This window comes from Carcharhinus amblyrhynchos, chromosome 2 (genome assembly GCF_965287045.1).
Source record: "Carcharhinus amblyrhynchos chromosome 2, sCarAmb.v2.hapA, whole genome shotgun sequence".
NCBI classification, from domain to species: domain Eukaryota; kingdom Metazoa; phylum Chordata; class Chondrichthyes; order Carcharhiniformes; family Carcharhinidae; genus Carcharhinus; species Carcharhinus amblyrhynchos.
In genome coordinates this window covers 105,040,693-105,058,714 of record NC_137325.1, presented here as the reverse complement: position 1 = coordinate 105,058,714, position 18,022 = coordinate 105,040,693, and the positions used below count along the sequence as shown (strand labels likewise).

The 18,022-nt window shown below is 42.8% G+C and overlaps 1 protein-coding gene across 2 annotated transcripts in view; it reads right to left on the bottom strand.

The window, feature by feature from the left end:
* znf804b (zinc finger protein 804B) overlaps positions 1-18,022 on the bottom strand; it is a 448,968-nt gene that overhangs the window by 77,537 nt on the left and 353,409 nt on the right. For both annotated transcript variants that reach the window (XM_080210414.1, XM_080210422.1), the window contains exon 2: positions 12,309-12,452. In XM_080210414.1, the coding sequence (XP_080066540.1) occupies positions 12,309-12,452 (144 nt within the window). The remainder of the gene's footprint in view (positions 1-12,308; positions 12,453-18,022) is intronic.

Sequence of the window (18,022 nt, the reverse complement as noted above, 5' to 3'; positions counted from 1 at the left end):
TTATCCATTTCCTTTTTGCGAGTTACTACTGAATTTGTTTCCAAGAACTTTCAGATTCCAGATTATAACAATCTTTTACAATAAAAACAAATCATCTCCTGTCCTGTTTCTTTCAACTACTACTTTAAATTTGTTTACCAAACCTCTCTATCAGTGGAAACAATTTCTTCCTATTTACCCTATCAAAATCATTCCTATCTGTAGCAGAAGCTGTGACTGCACAGCAATAGGGAAACATATTCACGCAGCTAATTTTAACCTAGAAACTACACTCGCACAAACCATAAACGTCCAAATTTCTTTTGGAGGCACTCTGTGGTAGCACATCATGCCAGTTTTGTGGAAATACACTGGGCATTTTTCACATGTTACTGATTGGTATGTCACTGTAGCATATTGCACAAACAGAAAGCAATCTACTGTCCAGGAACTGCTTGAGAAATAAACATTGGTGATAGCTTTAACCAAGGCCAAAAGTGCTGTAAAATCAAACAACTTAGCTTAGTTTTTAAAAATATCAATATCCCATTGTGGATTTATTATTCCCTCCTCCAGCAAGCTGCGCTCTCAGCTTTTCTCATAATAATAAAGAAAAAAAATGCGAGTGATATGCAATATGGACAGAACATTCACAGAAGCAATGTTTCTGACACCAGGATTTACTCTGACCTCTCCATGCGATGGAAAATATGGATATCCATCATTAGGGATACACAGATGAAATGTATTGCATTGCATACATGAACATAAGCCAGAATTTTACCATCCTGCCAACCATGGGAACTGCAGCGGGCGAGGGGCTGACCAAGGAAACGTTAGTTGACCTTGGACGGGATTTTATGGTTTTGGGACGAGCGAGGCCCTAAAATCCCATCAATAATCTATTTCTTTATTTTGAGGTGATGTATTTCTGCTTCTCTTTGTGTAGATGGCAGCTGATAATGTCATAGAAATAGCTGGATGTATGAGAACTGTTACATTCCTCATTTGATATTCCATTGACTACAATGAAATGCGCCACCATGTAAGTCATATTTCTAGCCCATAACACAAAGTAGTGAAAGGTAATTAGCACTTTCCTTTATTTTACAGTAAATGTTGCACAGCTTATCACTGCAGTAATTAGCACAAAGAAATAGCTACGTTTTTTACATCTGTTTTACACAAATTGCACACAATGGCTTGATATTTCATTATCAATGTGCGAATAGAATAAACATTTGGTATTTGCAGAACAAACTTTTGGTGTCATGTGCAAATGAGATAAAGAAAAGTACTGGAGAAACTCATGGAACTAAATTCCCTGGATTTTACGGCCTAAAGTTCTAAAAGAGATAACTGTAGAACAATGGTTGCATTGGTTATAATCTTTCAAAATTCATAGATTCTGGAATAGTCCTGGTGGGTTGGTAGTTCACAAATGTAATACTGGTGTACAAGAAAGGAGAAAGAGAGGAAACAGAACAAACAGTTAGTTAGTCTACCCCAATCATCAGGAAAATGCTAAGATCTATAATTAAGCTAACAGAGAATCACAGAATCCATACAGTGCAAAAGGAGGCCATTTGGCGCATAGAGACTGCACCGACCACAATTTCACCCAGGACATAACCCTGTAACCCCACATATTTACCTTGCTAGTCCTTCTAAACCGCACATCTTTAAAGTGTGGGAGGAAACCAGAGCACCTGGAGGAAACCGATGCAGAAACAGGGAGAATGTGCATACTCCACACACAGACAGTGACCCCAGGCCGGAATTGAACCCAGGTCCCTGTAGCTGTGAGGCAGCAGTGTTAACCACTGTGCCGCCCCAGTGCCACCATGCCACCCCCAGGGCACTTAAAAAATCATTATATAGTTAGGCAGAGTGGACGTAGCCTTGAGGTAATCTAAGTCTTGGAAGCAAAAGGTAATCAGGTGAGGTATGGTCAAATTCAATCAGGTCAGTCATTGGATTGTGCCTGGGATGAGGTGGTGGTGGGGGAGGGGGTATGGTGGGCAGCGGGTGGTGGGATGACATCTAATGATCAGGTTGGGTCAGGGCAGGGGGTGTGGTGGTCAGGTGGACTAGTTGAGTTGGGGATTATTTAGTTTGGATGGAGGTGGGAGGGAATAGTCAGGTGGTCATAGATAGTTTGGGTCAGACCAGGATGTAGTCAGGTCAGGGGAGATAAATTAAGTGGTCAGGGGATAGCCAAGTCAATACAGGCCATTGCATCCCAGCTTGCTGATAGTATAAAGTTAATTAAGAAGCTGAACTGTGAGGAGGCCTCATCAAATCTGCAAAGGGAAATAGATAGATTAATTCAATGGGCAAGAAGTTGGGTGATGGAGTGCGATATAGGGAAATGTGAAGTTATTCACTTTATTTCTTTTAAAGCACGATATTTTGATTTGATTTATTATTATCACATGCATTAACACACAGTGAAAAGTATTATTTCTTGCCTGCTAATACAGACAAAGCATACTGTTCATAGAGAAGGAAACAGGAGAGTGCAGAACGTAGCGTTACAGACATAGCTAGAGTGTAGAGAAAGATCAACTTAGTGCATGGTGGGTCCATTTAAAAGTCTGATGGCAGCAGAGAAGTAGCTATTCTTGAGTTGGTTGGTATGTGACCTCAGACTTTTGTATCTTTTTCCTGATGGAAGAAGGTGGAAGAAAGAATATCCGGGGTGTGTGGGGTTCTTAATTATGCTGGCTGCTTTTCTGAGGCAGCAGGAAGTATAAACAGAGTTAATGGATTTCTTTTAAATTTATTTTAAATGGTGAAAGGCAATTAAACTTCAGGAGTGTCTTCCTTTGGGTGACACAGAAATTTAACAAGCAGGTACAACAAGCAATTCTGAAAGAGAATGCTGTTTGTCTTTACTGTGAGGGGTTTGGAATACAAATATAAGGGAGTTTTGCTGCAACTGTACAGGGTTTTGGCGAAATCACATCTGAAGTATTGTGTATAGTTTTGGTCACTCTGCCTAAATAGACCTGCAACAAACGCTCAGCAGAGATGTGAAGGTTATCCAATGAGGATTAATTAAGTCAAATGATGCTATACTGTCTCAAGTTTAGAATACTGAGGGTAGATGTAGAATGGCTGCTTCCCCTGGATGGAGGGTCCAGAATTGCAGAACACTGCATTATGGATGGTCATTTGGCAATGAAATCAGCAGACTTTTCTTCACTCAAAATCTTTGGAGTTCTCTATTCCAGAGAGCTATAGATGCTCAGTCTCTGAGTACATCTAAGGCAGAGATCAATACATTTTTGGAAGCGAAAGGAATCATAGACAGAGATCAGATAGGAAGACAGCATTGAAGTCGAAGCTCAATCATGATCATATTAATAGCAGACTCAAAGGCCTGTATGACCTATTTCTTCATTTTTATTTTCTTATGCTCCCATTTTTATTTTATTGATTTGAATTGTAGCTATGCATTTTATCAATTTTGTGTATTTTTCAATCGATGTGACCCATGATTATCATAGCACCTTTCTTGCAAACCTCCATCATTTCCTGGTGTATACTCTGCCCTAGTGTGTAGCCATTGTCAAGGAGTTGGTAAGGGGTGGGAGGAGGGGGATGGGTGCAGTGGTTTTTGGCTTTTCTATTTCTGATTTCCACCCAATCTGATTCTGCATCTTGATTGTCTAAACCAAAACCATTTCTCACTATTGTGTTAACAGAGCTACCCCGTCTGCTTTTCATTGTCTCCTCGTCTTCCTAAATGTCAAGAACTCACTAACCATTTCGTTTAGACCTGTCACGGTTTTGAATATCTTCATCAAATCTCTCAATCTTCTCTTTCCTAAGGAGAAAAACTCCAATTTCTCCAATGTATACAGATATCTGGAGTAATTTCCTTGGAACCGCTCTCGTAAATCTTTTCATTGCCCTCTCTAAAACCTTCACATTCATCTTAAAGGTGCCAGAAGATTCCTGTTACATCCAAACTACTGTTCCATAAAGATTCCTCATATCTTTCTTGGTTTTCCATTCCCTGCTTCTAATTATAAAATTCAGGATGCTATGTGCCATTTTAACCAATTTTAATTTTTCAACTGGCCATCTTCAATGATTTGTTGACTTATACCACTAAGTACGAGTGTAGTGCATGCAGCAGTGCTATACAAGCAAAAATTGCACCGGTTCATGGGTTCCCAAGGAACCTGCTCTTTTTGCAATCTTGTGAAGCCTGTGAAGCATGTCACATTAATTGTCTTAGACTGCATTCCCTTTTCCGTTATCTGAAAAACCTTTTATTAATATTTTGTTTGCACTTGAGTCTCACGCTCCTCATCTGCAGGCACCCGGTGCGGAGGGGGGGACAGGGAAGGCAGAGGACCTTCTTGTGAACCTGTTCCTGGGCCAGGCCTAGCTTGCCATAATCAGATCAAGGCAGTGGGCAGCCGAGGGGAGTCAGTCAACCTGACTGTCTGCCTCTCTACTGTGGCTACATTCGCAGCCGTGTATCCCCGGAGAGAGAGCATGTGGGGTCTGTGGGTGCCGTTGAGGCCTTCCACTCTCGTTACACTCTGCAGGAATTGGGGTGCACTATTGACTCCTTTAATTTAGTTTTGGTTTGATGTTTTAAATCTCCTTTACATTTTGTTTTTCTGTTTTGGGCAGTACAGCGCCTTAAAGGACCGCCCCTTTTACTTTGTCTGTCAGCTTACAAGTATTTCCAAATTGAAAACTGCATTGTAGGATACTCACAGCAACTGTTTGAGTCCAGGTACTAGAGAAAGGCAGGATGCAATCTGTTTTACTTCCCCAGAGCCTGAGTTACAAGAGTGTTTGTAATTGAATGCAGCCCAGACCAGAAGGAAACTATCAGCAGCAGAAAAGAAGCAGAATTTTTGTTTTATATAAAGCAGCATCTTTACTACAATAAAATTAACTTCAATTAAAACACAAGTATAAGTGTTAGCAGGGACTTAATTTATGTTTGCAGTTTTTTTTTAATTCATTTATAGGACGCTGCAGCAAGCTGCGGTGCGGAGGGACCTGGGGGTCCTTGTGCACGAGTCACGGGGACCCGGTCTGCAGGTGCAGCGGGTGATCGGGAGGGCGAGGGGAATGTTGGCCTTTGTAGCGGGGGGGGATGGAGTGTAGGGGTGGGGGGGTCTTGCTGCGACTGTGCAGGGTGCTGGTGGGGCCGTGGCTGGAGTGCTGTGTGCAGTTTTGGTCACTGCACTGGCCTTGGAAGGAGTGCAGAGAGGTTTCACTGGGCTGGTCCCGGAGATGAGGGGGCTGGCCTGTGGGGAGAGACTAAGTGGACTGGGTCTGTGCTCGTTGGAGTTTGGAGGGACTGGGGGGGGGATCTTGTAGAGACATGTGGGATGATGAAGGGGATGTGTGGGGTAGAGGTGGAGAGATTCTTCCCGCTTGGAGGGGGCGGTGGGACTGGAGGACACAGCCTCAAGATAGGGGGGTGCGGGGGGGGCGCAGTTTGGATTGGAGTTGAGGAGGAACTTCTTCACTCAAGGGGTGGTGAATCTCTGGAGTTCTCTGCCTGTTGAGGTGGTGGAGGCTGCCTCGCTAAATATGTTGGAGTCATGGGTAGATAGGTTTCTGATAGACAGGGGAATTGACGGTTATGGGGAGAAAGTGGGAAAGTGGAACTGATCCACTTCAGATCAGCCATGATCTTATTGAATGGCGGGGCAGGCTTGAAGGGCTGGATGGCCTACTCTTGCTCCTATTTCTTATGTTCTTATGTTCTTAATTTAAACCTTTTAACTCGAAGATTACTAGTATATAGAGAAGTTGAAAGATTCATTTTAAGCCATTTATGACCCTTTATAGTGCATTTAAATCCTGGTCCATTGACCATCACTGGCACTTGTGTGTAGTTAAATTCACAAAAAGCATTCCTGCAAATCTATGTTGACGATTTGACATAATTATTGATGTTAGGATTTTCCACCAACGAAGGTGCAGTGTTTGCGAACAAACCTATCAACTTCAAATAAGAACTTGGTACAGCAGGGTGTACCTGCCCAAATAGAAACTATTTCACTATGTTTTCAAGGTCATGTGGTTTGGAGGGTGCCGTTTAAAAGAAAATGTACAAAGCATGCACCAAGTTAAAGGACAAGCAGCATCCTGATGGGTTTTTTTTTGGAAATCATAGTATCGCAACACTCTTTTTGCCATTTTTAGTTAATGGTGTCACAGGGCTAAAATAGAAACTGAATTCTTAAAGACCATTAAACCAATAAGCTTTTGATATAAAATGCAAACAGAAAATGCTGGAAATACTCAGGTTAGGTAGCATTACTAGGCTGATACCGTAGTTGAGGGGGTTGAACTATGAGTTGTGGAACTGAGCCACTTCAGATCAGCCATGATCTTATTGAATGGCGGGGCAGGCTCAAAGGGCTAGATGGCCTACTCCTGCTCCTATTTCTTATGTTCTTATGAGAGGCTGAATAAACTAGGCTTGTACTCGTTAGAGTTTAGAAGAATGAGGGGAGATCTCATTGAGACGTATAAGATGATGAATGGGATGGATAGGATAGAGGTGGAGAGACTCTTCCCGCTCAGAAAGGACAGTAGGACTAGGGGGCACAGCCTCAAGATAAAGGGGGGGGTGCGGTTTAGAATGGAGTTGAGGAGGAACTTCTTCACTCAAAGGGTGGTGAATCTCTGAAATTCTCTGCCCGTTGAGGTGGTGGAGGCTGCCTCGCTAAATATTTTTAAGACACGGGTTGATGGGTTTTTGATAAGCGAGGGGATTAAGGGTTATGGGGAGAGGGCGGGAATGTGGAACTGAGCCATGACAGATCAGCCATGATCTTATTGAATGACGGGGCAGGCTCGAAGGGCTAGATGGCCTACTCCTGCTCCTATTTCTTATGTTCTTATGTTACGTGTGTGTCACTGGCTGGACCCAACATTTATTGCCCATCCTAATTGTCTTACATTTCAGAGGGCATTTGAGAGTCAACGACGTTGCTGTGGATCTGGAGCCAGGTAAATATGGCAGATTCCCTTCCCTAAAGGACATTGGTGAACCAGATGGTTTTTTGTTTCATGGCCATTATTCGGCTTTTAATTCCAGATTTTTATTGTATTCAAATTTCACCATTTGCTGTGGTGGGATTTGAACCTAGGCCTCCAGAGCATTACCTGGGTAACTAATCCAATGACAATACCACTATGCCACCACTTTTTTAATAGACAGTAGGTTGCCAACTTTAGTTTATGATGAATATGAGTGAGCCTCAGATAGTGACAGTGGCCTGGGAGCGAAAACTTTATTTCACGCTCTCTAAGACAATGAAAAAGTGATGGATAATCAGTACCTTTACTTCCTGATTTGCTGTCTGTAAGAATTTTTCAAAGTGATTGGCTGCAGATGCCTGGAAATCCACCAATTGCCGCACATTGGAATAAAAGTAACGGCCAGCAGGCTGGAGGATTCCCGCATCGGCCTATTTGCAGGGTTCGTGCATGCGGTCCTGCCGTGGTAACATCTCCCAGTTCCAGATTTCCAGTGGCATCAGCTTAGTGCAGGAAATTGGTAGGGAGACACAGTAATCGTTTGAATTGTCAATTGAATCTCATCTAAGTGAGATTAACGGGCCCAGGACTGAAATCTCCAGGCCCACCAGCATCACCTCACCACCCCCCACCCCAACCCTGCACCAACACCCCCCCAAGCCAGGGTGGTCCACTCCAGTTCACCACTTTCAGGGAACTAGCGACCAAACACTGCTGGAGTGAGGGGGGCGGGGGGAGAGCAATCAGGTGGGTAATATGGGGATGGCCCTTGGGCATTGGCACCCTGGCAGTGCCAGTCTGGGCCCCCAACATTGTCCAAGGGGCATAGTGGCAATGACCAGGGAGCACCTTGGCACTGCCCTGTGGGCATGGGGAAGTGCCAGAGGGGTGGGGCATATGGGGCTTGGGGCAGGGCCTGTTGGGGTGATTGGCGAGGGTGGAGGGTCCTGCTGCCACTCTTCAGTCAGAATCGATAGGGGAAGGAGGAAAGGCCAGCAACTGGGCCGTGGGGGGACTCGGAGAGCTGGAAATGCGGGGATCACGGGACTGGCCAGTGATTGAGCTGGCATACAATCGGGAGGCTGGCACTGCAGGCCCAACGTGCATTCACCAATCCCAGTGTTGACAGATCGGCGCATGCTGCTGGGCTCTCCAGCAGGGAGAGGCCCCGCCACAGCTTTGTAATAATACACACGCTGATGACCTTTGGGTGGAAATTAGAAATAGTAAGGAAAAGAAGTCACTGATAGGAGTAATCTATAGGCCACCAAATAATAGCATCATGGTGGGGTGGGAAATAAACAAAGAAATAACTGATGCATGTAAAACTGGTACAGCAATTATCATGGGGGATTTTAATCAACATGTCAATTGGTCAAACCAGGTCCATCAAGTCAGCCTTGAGGAGGAGTTCATGGAATGTATCTGCAATATTTCCCCTGAACTGTGTGTAATGGAACCTATGAGAGAGTAAGCTATCCTTGATCAGGTCCTGTGTAATGATGATGTGGAGATGCTGGCGATGGACTGGGGTAAACACAGTAAGAAGTCTGACAACACCAGGTTCAAGTCCAACCAATTTATTTGATAGTAAACTCACTAGCTTTCGGGGTTTGCCCCTTCGTCAGGTGAATGGAGAGTTCTGGCAGTTCTTGTAGAACTGGGTGCTAAAAGAGATGGCGGGGGAAATAGCAAATGCACTGGTGGTAATTTACCAAAGTTTGCTCCACTCTAGGGCAGTTTGGAAAACAGCAAATGTGATTCCACTGTTTAAAAAAGGAGATAGACAAAAGGCGGGTAACTATAGGCTGGTTAGCTTAACTTCTGTAGTAGGGAAAATGTTTGAATCTATCATCAAGGATGAAATAATGAGACATCCGGACATAAATTGTCCCATTGGTAAGACGCAGCATGGGTTCATGAAGGGCAGGTCATATTTGACTAATATGGTGGAATTCTTTGAGAACATTACGTGTGCAGTGGACAATGGGGAACCTGTCAACGTGGTGTATCTGGATTTCCCAAAGGCATTTAACAAAAGTTTATTCATTAATCACAAGTTGGCTTACATTCACACTTCAATGAAACTACCCTGGTCGCCACACTGCAGCACGTGTTTGGGTACACTGAGGGTGAATTTAGCTTGGCCAATGCACCTAACCAGCATGTTTTTCGGACTGTAGGAGGAAACTGGAGCACTCGGAAAAAAACCATGTTGACACAGGGAGAACGTGCAAACTCCACACAGACAGTGACCCAAGCTGGGAATCGAACTCGTGTCCCTGACGCTTTGAGGCAGCTGTGCTAACCACTGAACCACTGTGCCGCCCCAAAGGCACTGCACCAAAGATTGCTACATAAGATAAAGGTGCACAGTGTTATGGATAATGTATTAGCATGGATAGAGGATTGGTTAACTAACAGAAAGCACAGAGTGGGGGTAAATGGGTATTTTTCCGGTTGGCAATCAGTGAGTCGTGGTGTGCTTCAGGGCTCAGTGTTGGGATTGCAAGTGTTTATGATTTACATCGATGATTTGGAGTTGGGGACCAAATGTAGTGTGTCGAAATTCACTGATGTTACTGAGATGAGCAGCAGAGCAAAGTGTGCAGAGGACACTGAAAGTCTGCAAGTCTACAAAGGGATTTAGATAGTCTAAGTGAGTGTGCAAGGGTCTGGAAGATGGCGTACATTGATGTAAATGCAAAATCATGAGTTTTGATAAGAATAACAGCAAAATGGACTATTATTTAAATGCTAAAAATGTTGCAGCATGCTGCCGTGCACAGAATGACCTTGTACAAGAATCTCAAGGAGTTGGTTTGCAGGTGCAGCAGGTAATTAAAAAGGCAAATGGAATTTTGTCCTTCATTGCTAGAGGGATGGAGTTTAAAAACAGGGAGGTTATTTTGCAGAAACAGCAAGGTTATGCTGCAGCTGTTTCAGGTGCTGGTGAGGCCACACCTGGAGAACTGTGTACAGTTTTCGTTTCCTTACTTGAGAAATGATGCACAGGTACTGGAGGGGGTGCAGAAGAGATTCACTAGATTGATTCCGTTGTTGAGAGGGTTGGTTTATGAGAAAAGACAGAGTAGACTGGGACTATACTCATTGGAATTCAGAAGAATGAGGGGAGATCTTATAGAAGCATATAAGACTATGAAGGGAATAGATAAGACAGAAGCAGGGAGGTGAAACTGGCAGATGAAACTAGAACTAGGGGGCATGGCCTCAAAATAAGGGGAGCAGATTTAGGACTGAGTTGAGGAGGAACTTCTTCACCCAAAGGGTTGTGAATCCGTGGCATTCCCTTCCAGTGAAGCAGTTGAGGCTACCTCATAGAGTGTTTTTAAGGCAAGGATAGATAAATTTTTGAACAGTAAAGGAATTAAGGGTATGGTGAGCAGGCGGGTAAGTGGAGCTGAGTGCACGAAAAGATCAACCATGATCTTATTGAATGGCGGAGCAGGCGCGAGGTGCCAAATGGCCTACTCCTGCTCCTAGTGCTTATGTTCTTATGACCTCAGCAGTGCACAGAGTGTGGGAGATTCTTCGCTGAACTCTCACTGAAAAAAAACAGCATGTATTACTCCAGTTTTCATGCAAATTCAACATTTACCATAGAACCCTACAGTGCAGAAAGAGGCCCTTCAGCCCATCGAGTCTGCACTGAACACAATCCCACCCAGGCCCTACCCCAATATCCCTACATATTATACCCACTAATCCCTCTAACCTACACATCGCTGGACACTAAGGAGCAATTTCTTAGCATGGCCAATCAACCTAACCCGCACATTTTTGGACTGTGGGAGGAAACCGGAGCACCCAGAGGAAACCCATGCAGACACGAGGAGAAAGTGCAAACTCCACACAGACAGTGACCTCAGCTGGGAATCGAACCCAGGACCCCAGAGCTATGAAGCAGCCGTGCTAACCACTGTGCTACCATGCCGCCCCAATTTAGAATTGTTTTGCAAGAATTCCAGCCAACATCAGGAAAAGTGAATAACAGAGATTATTACAACATTTTGGGCAGCTTCTTGAGGTCACTGGCAACAGTAAAAAGTGACATATTTCCTTTTCTTCCACACTTATGAGACAACACAATATTTTTTCTATGTGAGCTACATCTGAGAGTTTTACAGGTGAATAAAAAGTAGTTATGGGAACTGTTTTCTTATGTTGCCCTATTTATTTTGGGTCGATCAATGTGAGGGATGAAAGTCCTCTTCCACTGTGCTCTCAATTATATTGTCAAACATTCCCAGAGTAATCTGGGTGATGTAGGATTGTTTGCCTGTTGTACACTTCTAATTTTGTAATAGTTCCCCTTCAGTACTCATTCATCCTCAAGCCAGATGAAATTTTAAAAAGCAGTTCCCACTTCAGCACTGTGACATTTTATACATTCTCACTGTAAAGTGCTCTCTGAGTGTGATTGTTCACTGGTGCTGAAGCCAGGTCCACACCACATACATGCAACACAATATGCATGTTCAGTCCCCCAGCACAAATCCAGAAAGATCGTAAATCATAGAAGGTGCTATGACATGAAGTGCTCAAAGTATGCAGCTCCTTAACTAAGTAAGCAGAAGTAGTTAAAAGCTGTTGCTTCAATATTGAAGGTTGCGGATATTGAAACTTTGAATTACTGTTGATCAGATAGAAATTACAAAGAATGGTATTATCGTACAAACAATTAACACTTTTGAATCAAACTCATCACAATCTTAGTTTATTAGTTTATTTTATTAGTGTCACTCAAAGGCTTCCAGTAGTACTACAATGAAGTTACTGTGAAATTTTTAACAAAGGTACTAACCCATTTGTTTAAATGTTGTCTTCAGACTGTCAACTCTCAGTTGTACTATTACATTTCTTAGGCTCTAAATTGGTCAGACATGTACTGGTTATCTTTATTTGTTAATAATTTTCACACATTAAAACGTTGTGGTATGATACCTATGTTGCTGAATCTGACAAAGTATTAATGCACAACAAACCACCAGCAGATGTTAAAATTTAACAACACAGCAATGACTTTTATTTACCTGGACTTGCTTGAACAGATAACCAGCAGCTGATTCCCCATCCCCAACAAATTATGTGCAATCAGTATGACTGCAATTAAAATATATTCAGTACCAAGATAATAATCTGTGGGGTGTAAATTAAGTGTGACATTCCTCTCTTTAATTAATAGGTTTTTCATTGAAACCTCCTTTAACACAGGCTGCCTTCTGTCGAGTGCAAGAAGCGTAAATGTCTACTTAAGTGAACAAACTTCCACTTACCTGTTTGTGAGCATGGTCATAGGAGTTTATGTGATTGTCAAACTCCTGATGTTTGTGGTACTGCTTGTCACATAATTCACAGTAGAAATTGGCTTTCAGATCCTCAAGAGCCTTAGCTATGGCCTTCTCCTTTCCAGCATAATCCTACAAGATAAAATTAATATTTTATAATATCATTTTCAACCAAGAGTTAGCGGATAGAAACAATGTAGACCTCAGCAAAAAAAGTGGTTTCAGTGGCAGCTGTTCTCAAGTACACTCAACTGGAGAGGAAAGCCAGCTACGAAATAGGTATCTATCATCTTTTAGGTCTGGGGAGTCTTTCAAGGGAGCTAATAGAGGTTGGCTAAACTAATCTGTAAATAATCTCAGGCGAGAATAAAACCTCTATGAATCTTTATAAAATAAGACAACAATATGATATCCCATCATGCATTATATTCTAGCATGTCTTCATATACACAGAGAACAGAAAGATGTTCAACGTGCATCCCAGTTTCCCACTTGGGAAAGATCTTGTGAATCATGAATGAGGGAGGCAGAGAGGTCCTTCAGAGGAACATATGAGTGTAGCTGCATCTAGAAATTAATGGTAGGAGATAAAATAGCTGCTTATGAATTATATTTCTTATTTCTCTTCCACTCCTCTATCGTTACTAAAAAACCTAAAATAAAACAGCATCGGCAACTTAGATTTAAATATCTTTTTATTCCTCAGAGTTTTATTTGATCATAACTAATGTTATTTTGTCATTTTCCCCCGCAGTTGTTTTACTATATTTTTGGTGTAGGTAGGGACTTCTGCTGAGATGTTGTCTGCTTTCTATTTTCATAAATGCCTCAAATGTGTGTACCAGACCAATATTATTAAAGTTTGCTTACTACCATGAACTATGGGGACATGGCAGGTTTCAGGAACAGTAGAGTCTTGGAGTTGTACCTTTGGCCCATCATAGATTTGCCCTTTGGCCCATTGAGTCTGCGTCGACAATGACTACCATTTGAGTCACATTAATCCTATTTTTCAGTACTTGTCCCATATCCTTGAATGTTATGCTGTTTCAAATGCTAATCCAAATACTTTTTAAATGTTGTAAGGATTCCGGCTTCCATTATCTTCCTAGACAGTGCATTCCAGATTCCTACCACCCTCTGAGTGACTTTTTTTCTCAAATCCCCTCTCAATCTCCTGCCCCTTAGTCTAAAGCTGTGCCCCCTTGTGATTGATCCGTCAACCTAGGGCACTGTTGCTTTCTCCTCGCCCTGTCCATACCTTTCATTATCTTTTACACCTCATTCATGTCCCCCCTCAGCCCTCTCTGCTCGAGGGAAAATAATCCAAGCCTATTCAGTTTTTCCTTATAGTTCAAATGCTCTGTCCCAGGCAACATCCTGGTGAATCTACTCTGTATCCCCTGTAGTAGTCCCTCTAAAGCACATGGATATTTTCACAGATACAGCAAATCCGTGCAGAGCGAGTTCTATGATTCATTACAAAATAGGATAACAATACAATATCCCATTATGCAATATGTTCTAGCGTGTCTTCATAAACACAATGAACAGGAAACTGTTTGTAGCTCCCCACTCGGGGAAGAGCTCTTGAGTCATGAATGTGGGCATGAAAGATGGGGGCAATTCTCTCAAATTGCTGCGGTGCTTTTATAGAACAGCAGGATGGGAGACTCGAGCAGAGACCATTTTGTGGGCTTGGCCCTGGGTGCCACAGCCTCCATGAGCCTCTGGATTTCTGGGGTCGTCAGCTCCACACCAGAAATCGGCGCGGAGCTGCGTAATTTATGCAAACGTACATTTAAATATATTTTTTAAATCATTAGTGGGCCCTGGGCTGAAATCTCTGGGCCCTCTAGCGTCTCCCCATCTTGCCAGGAGTGGTTCTTTCCAGTGGGGATTGCAGGTCCACACTTGCAGGGAGCTGGCAACCTGACCCTGCTAGAGTGAATGGGGGAGGGGGTGCAGAAATCGAGATCCCTCCCAGAGGGCCTGATGCCTGGGGGTGCCTCCTGGACATTGCCAGCCTGGCAGTGCCAGCCTAGGCCCCTGGCACTGCCCAAGGAGCAAAGTACCAAAGCCCAGGGGCAGCTTGGCACTGCCCACTGTGCATCGGGAGGAGTCTAATGGTGGGGACAGAGCCTAATGGGGCAGGGCCTCTGAGTATGATCGGTGGGGGTGAGAGGCTCCCACTGCCATTCTGCATTCAGGCTGAATGATAGAGGGAGGGAGGCCAGCGATTGGGGCTATGGTGGGGGGTGCAGGGTATCGGGACTGCTGATGGTAGGGGGGCAGAATTGAGAGATTAGGGCTGTGGGAGGAGGGGATGGGGTGGATGGAGGTGGACTGGGGGCAATGGGGCGGCTGGCCCGGACACATCTGGGCCATGTGGGGGTCGCACAGCCAGCAATGGGGGGGGTTGCGGGGCTGGCCAGCGATCAGAAGGCCAGCAATGCAGGCTACTGTGCATGAAATGTCGGCACTAACAGATGGGCGCACGCGCAGTGGCGTGCACAGCACTATGTTGCCGGCCTCGCCAGTGGGAATAGGCCATGCCCATTGGTTTTCAACAGGATTCACATTAACACACTCTGCCGTACAGAGTGTGGGAGATTCATTTTGAAAATCCTGTTGAAAAAAACATGATTTAATCCAGTTTTTACGCTTATTTGACACTTAGAATTTTTTGGGAGAATCACCCCATCCTTCAGAAAAACAGATGAACCAATATGAAGCAACACATTTTTGGCAAAAAAGAGCACTGAATGGAAGCATAGAATAACCTAATGCAATGGTAAGGCTTGTTGATTAAGCTGTAAAATGAGCTTTTTCTACAGAAGGTTTCTGAAAACCAACAAAGAAAGTTATTTTACCAATGAGGACCTCCATATGCTGATAACTTTTGTAAACCAAACATCCATCAGGGTTGTTTTAAGTATGAAAAGAACAAGTTGAATGTGACAACTTGTCACAAAAAATCACGAGAGAGAATTTGTGTGAGTGAGCGCGTACGTGAGAAAATATAAATGTGTGCAAGAGGCTGAGTGTGTCTGAGAGAAAGATAGCATGAGCATGTGAGTGAGAGAAAATGTGTGTATACGTGTTTTTGAAAGAGAGAGAGAGAAGTGGGTGTGTGTGTATGCATGTGCAAGTGTGTGTGTGTGTGTGTGTGTGTGTGTATACGTGTATATGTACATGTGTGTATATGTCTGACTCACTCTCAGGCTCGAGTTCTCATTCAATCTCATTCCCACACACCAACCCACATTCTCATATTGTTCTTCCTTCAATGTCACTGGACTAAATCCCTGCAACTCCCTTGTTAACAGCACTGTGGGTATTCCTACACCACACAGACTGCAGCAGTTCAAGTCGGCAGCAGGTCACTATTTTCTAATAGATGGGCAAAAAATGCTGGCCTAGCCAGTGATGTTCACATCCCATGAATGAATACAAATAAAACTCATAGTGGGTGAGCATATGTGAGTGATCACACTGAGACTGAGAGTGAGCTGGACAGACACTTTGCATCTTTTCACACTCAAATATTCATCTTTATTTCTTAGTATCCTTTTTAAAATCATTAATTTATTGCTTTGACATTGTGCTTTTCACAGAGCAAGTAAATTTTACTTTGTATCTTTACACAACTCACTTTTTTAAAAAACAAAATCATGTTTTACATTGCGCCATACCGTATTTTTCTGAAATTTGCTTTTTGGCCCCTTGAGTGTAAAATAAACTGAAATGTGATCCCCGCCACACAAAAAGGTTAGATATACCTGATCTAACTCAACCTTGATTAAATTCAATGGCCCAGCATCCAGTTTAATGACCCTTTGAGAGAAAATAAAGACTAAACTAATTAAATGTTTTGATTATGTAACAGAGGAGATTGGTGAAAGGATTGTAGTGGATGTTGTTCATAAAGGTTTTAAGAAAGATTTTAAGAAGAAGAGCTTATGAAAAGCTGTCTAACAAAATTGAACTTTACACTATTGGAGAGTCAATGAGGTTGAATGAGATGAGTGTGCAGAATTAATGGTATATCTTATATTAATCATACATTTCATGAAATTGCTGAAGTTTTCTATCTTACACTCATCAGAACCATCACAAGGACATCACATTTCAAAGATCATTATTTATATTGCACAGATAAAGGATGTGGATTGGTCAGCAAGAGGGTTCTACTTAGCTGAGATGTTGCCCTGGAAAAGGCAATGGGGGACAATAGGCTCCCCAATCTCCCAGGTAATTCAAAAAAGGCACAAGGCCTGAACACATTCATTTTGCTTTCAGAGAACAGGACTCTACATACAAATTTATGCAGCTTCTTGCATGTGCAAATAAGCCATGTTACAAGCTCAATAGATTACCTTAAATCAGTTGCAAATGTAGGTATTAGCTCACTCAAGACTGTTCAGCAACTTCTGCCGAATTGTGGAATCACACATAACAATAGGCATTTTGAGTTTTGTAAGTGCGTGTTGGTTTACTATTGTTTGTACCCAACCTATTATCAACAACTGAAGAAACATGCTTTGACCAACCAGTCATTGGCATGCATAGCCTACCCATTTGGCATTGCTGTTTAACCTATCCGGCATTGCTGTTTAACATATCCATACTCGTAAAAGCAAAAGTTAAACAAAGTTCTCAAAGTTGGAATAAGGAAAGAAAATATACTTTAACTGGCTGACATTTTAAATGGAATAGAAGGTCAATGAAGTCTTGGAATTCTAATAGGTGTAGATAATGAAACACTGCAGCACAAATAAGTCACGCCATCAACAGACAAGCAGACAGTTTAGCATAGACAAATAAAAAGGGTAATATTTGCCCACCCTTTTGCTAGGCTGCACTAGTGTAATGTTTTGAGCACTCTGCACTAAGAAGGATATAAATGCACTGGAAAAGATGCAATGTAACTTGACTAGAAGGTTGCCAAAGATAAGAATTACTGTTAATAAGACAAAAGCTCAGAGGGTGAAATTAGTCTTCACCCACACTGTGTGACAGGTTATAGTGAATCTGTGGCTCATGAAACACTGAGCTCGAATGGAACAGTTAATCAGGCTTGGTGAAGGCCAATTTCACCACAGGACTTTTTTCATTAGAGTTGGTTGAAAAGGTTAAGAACTGACCTTATGGAGGGTTTCAAGATAATTAAGGGTCATAATATTTTTTGCAGTTTTGTGCTCTTTTTATTTTGGCAGTCATATCCAAGGCTACTGTCATCACTGAACTCCAACTCTCCATACTTTCAAGAATAGGATTTCTAGCCTTGAGATGTGAACAAACAAACACCTTGTCAATTCATTGCTTTTAGCTACTGTTCATGTTCCATCCCTTTGTATATTCTATCTCTTCTCTAATGAATGAATCGAACACTGCACCATCTGACTTGCTTTTAACTTTAAAACCCATTTGTTTAATCATAGAATCGTAGAATCGCTACAGTGCAGACGGAGGTCATTCAGCCCATCGAGCATGCACCGATAACAATCCCAACCAGGCTCTACCCCCATAACCCAACATATTTACCCTGCTAATCTTCCCAACACTAAGGGGTGATTTAGCATGACCAATTCACCTAATCCGCACACCTTTGAATTGTGGTAGGAAACTGGAACACCTGGAGGAATCCCACGCAGACACAGGGAGAACATGCAAACTACACACAGACAATCACCCGAGGC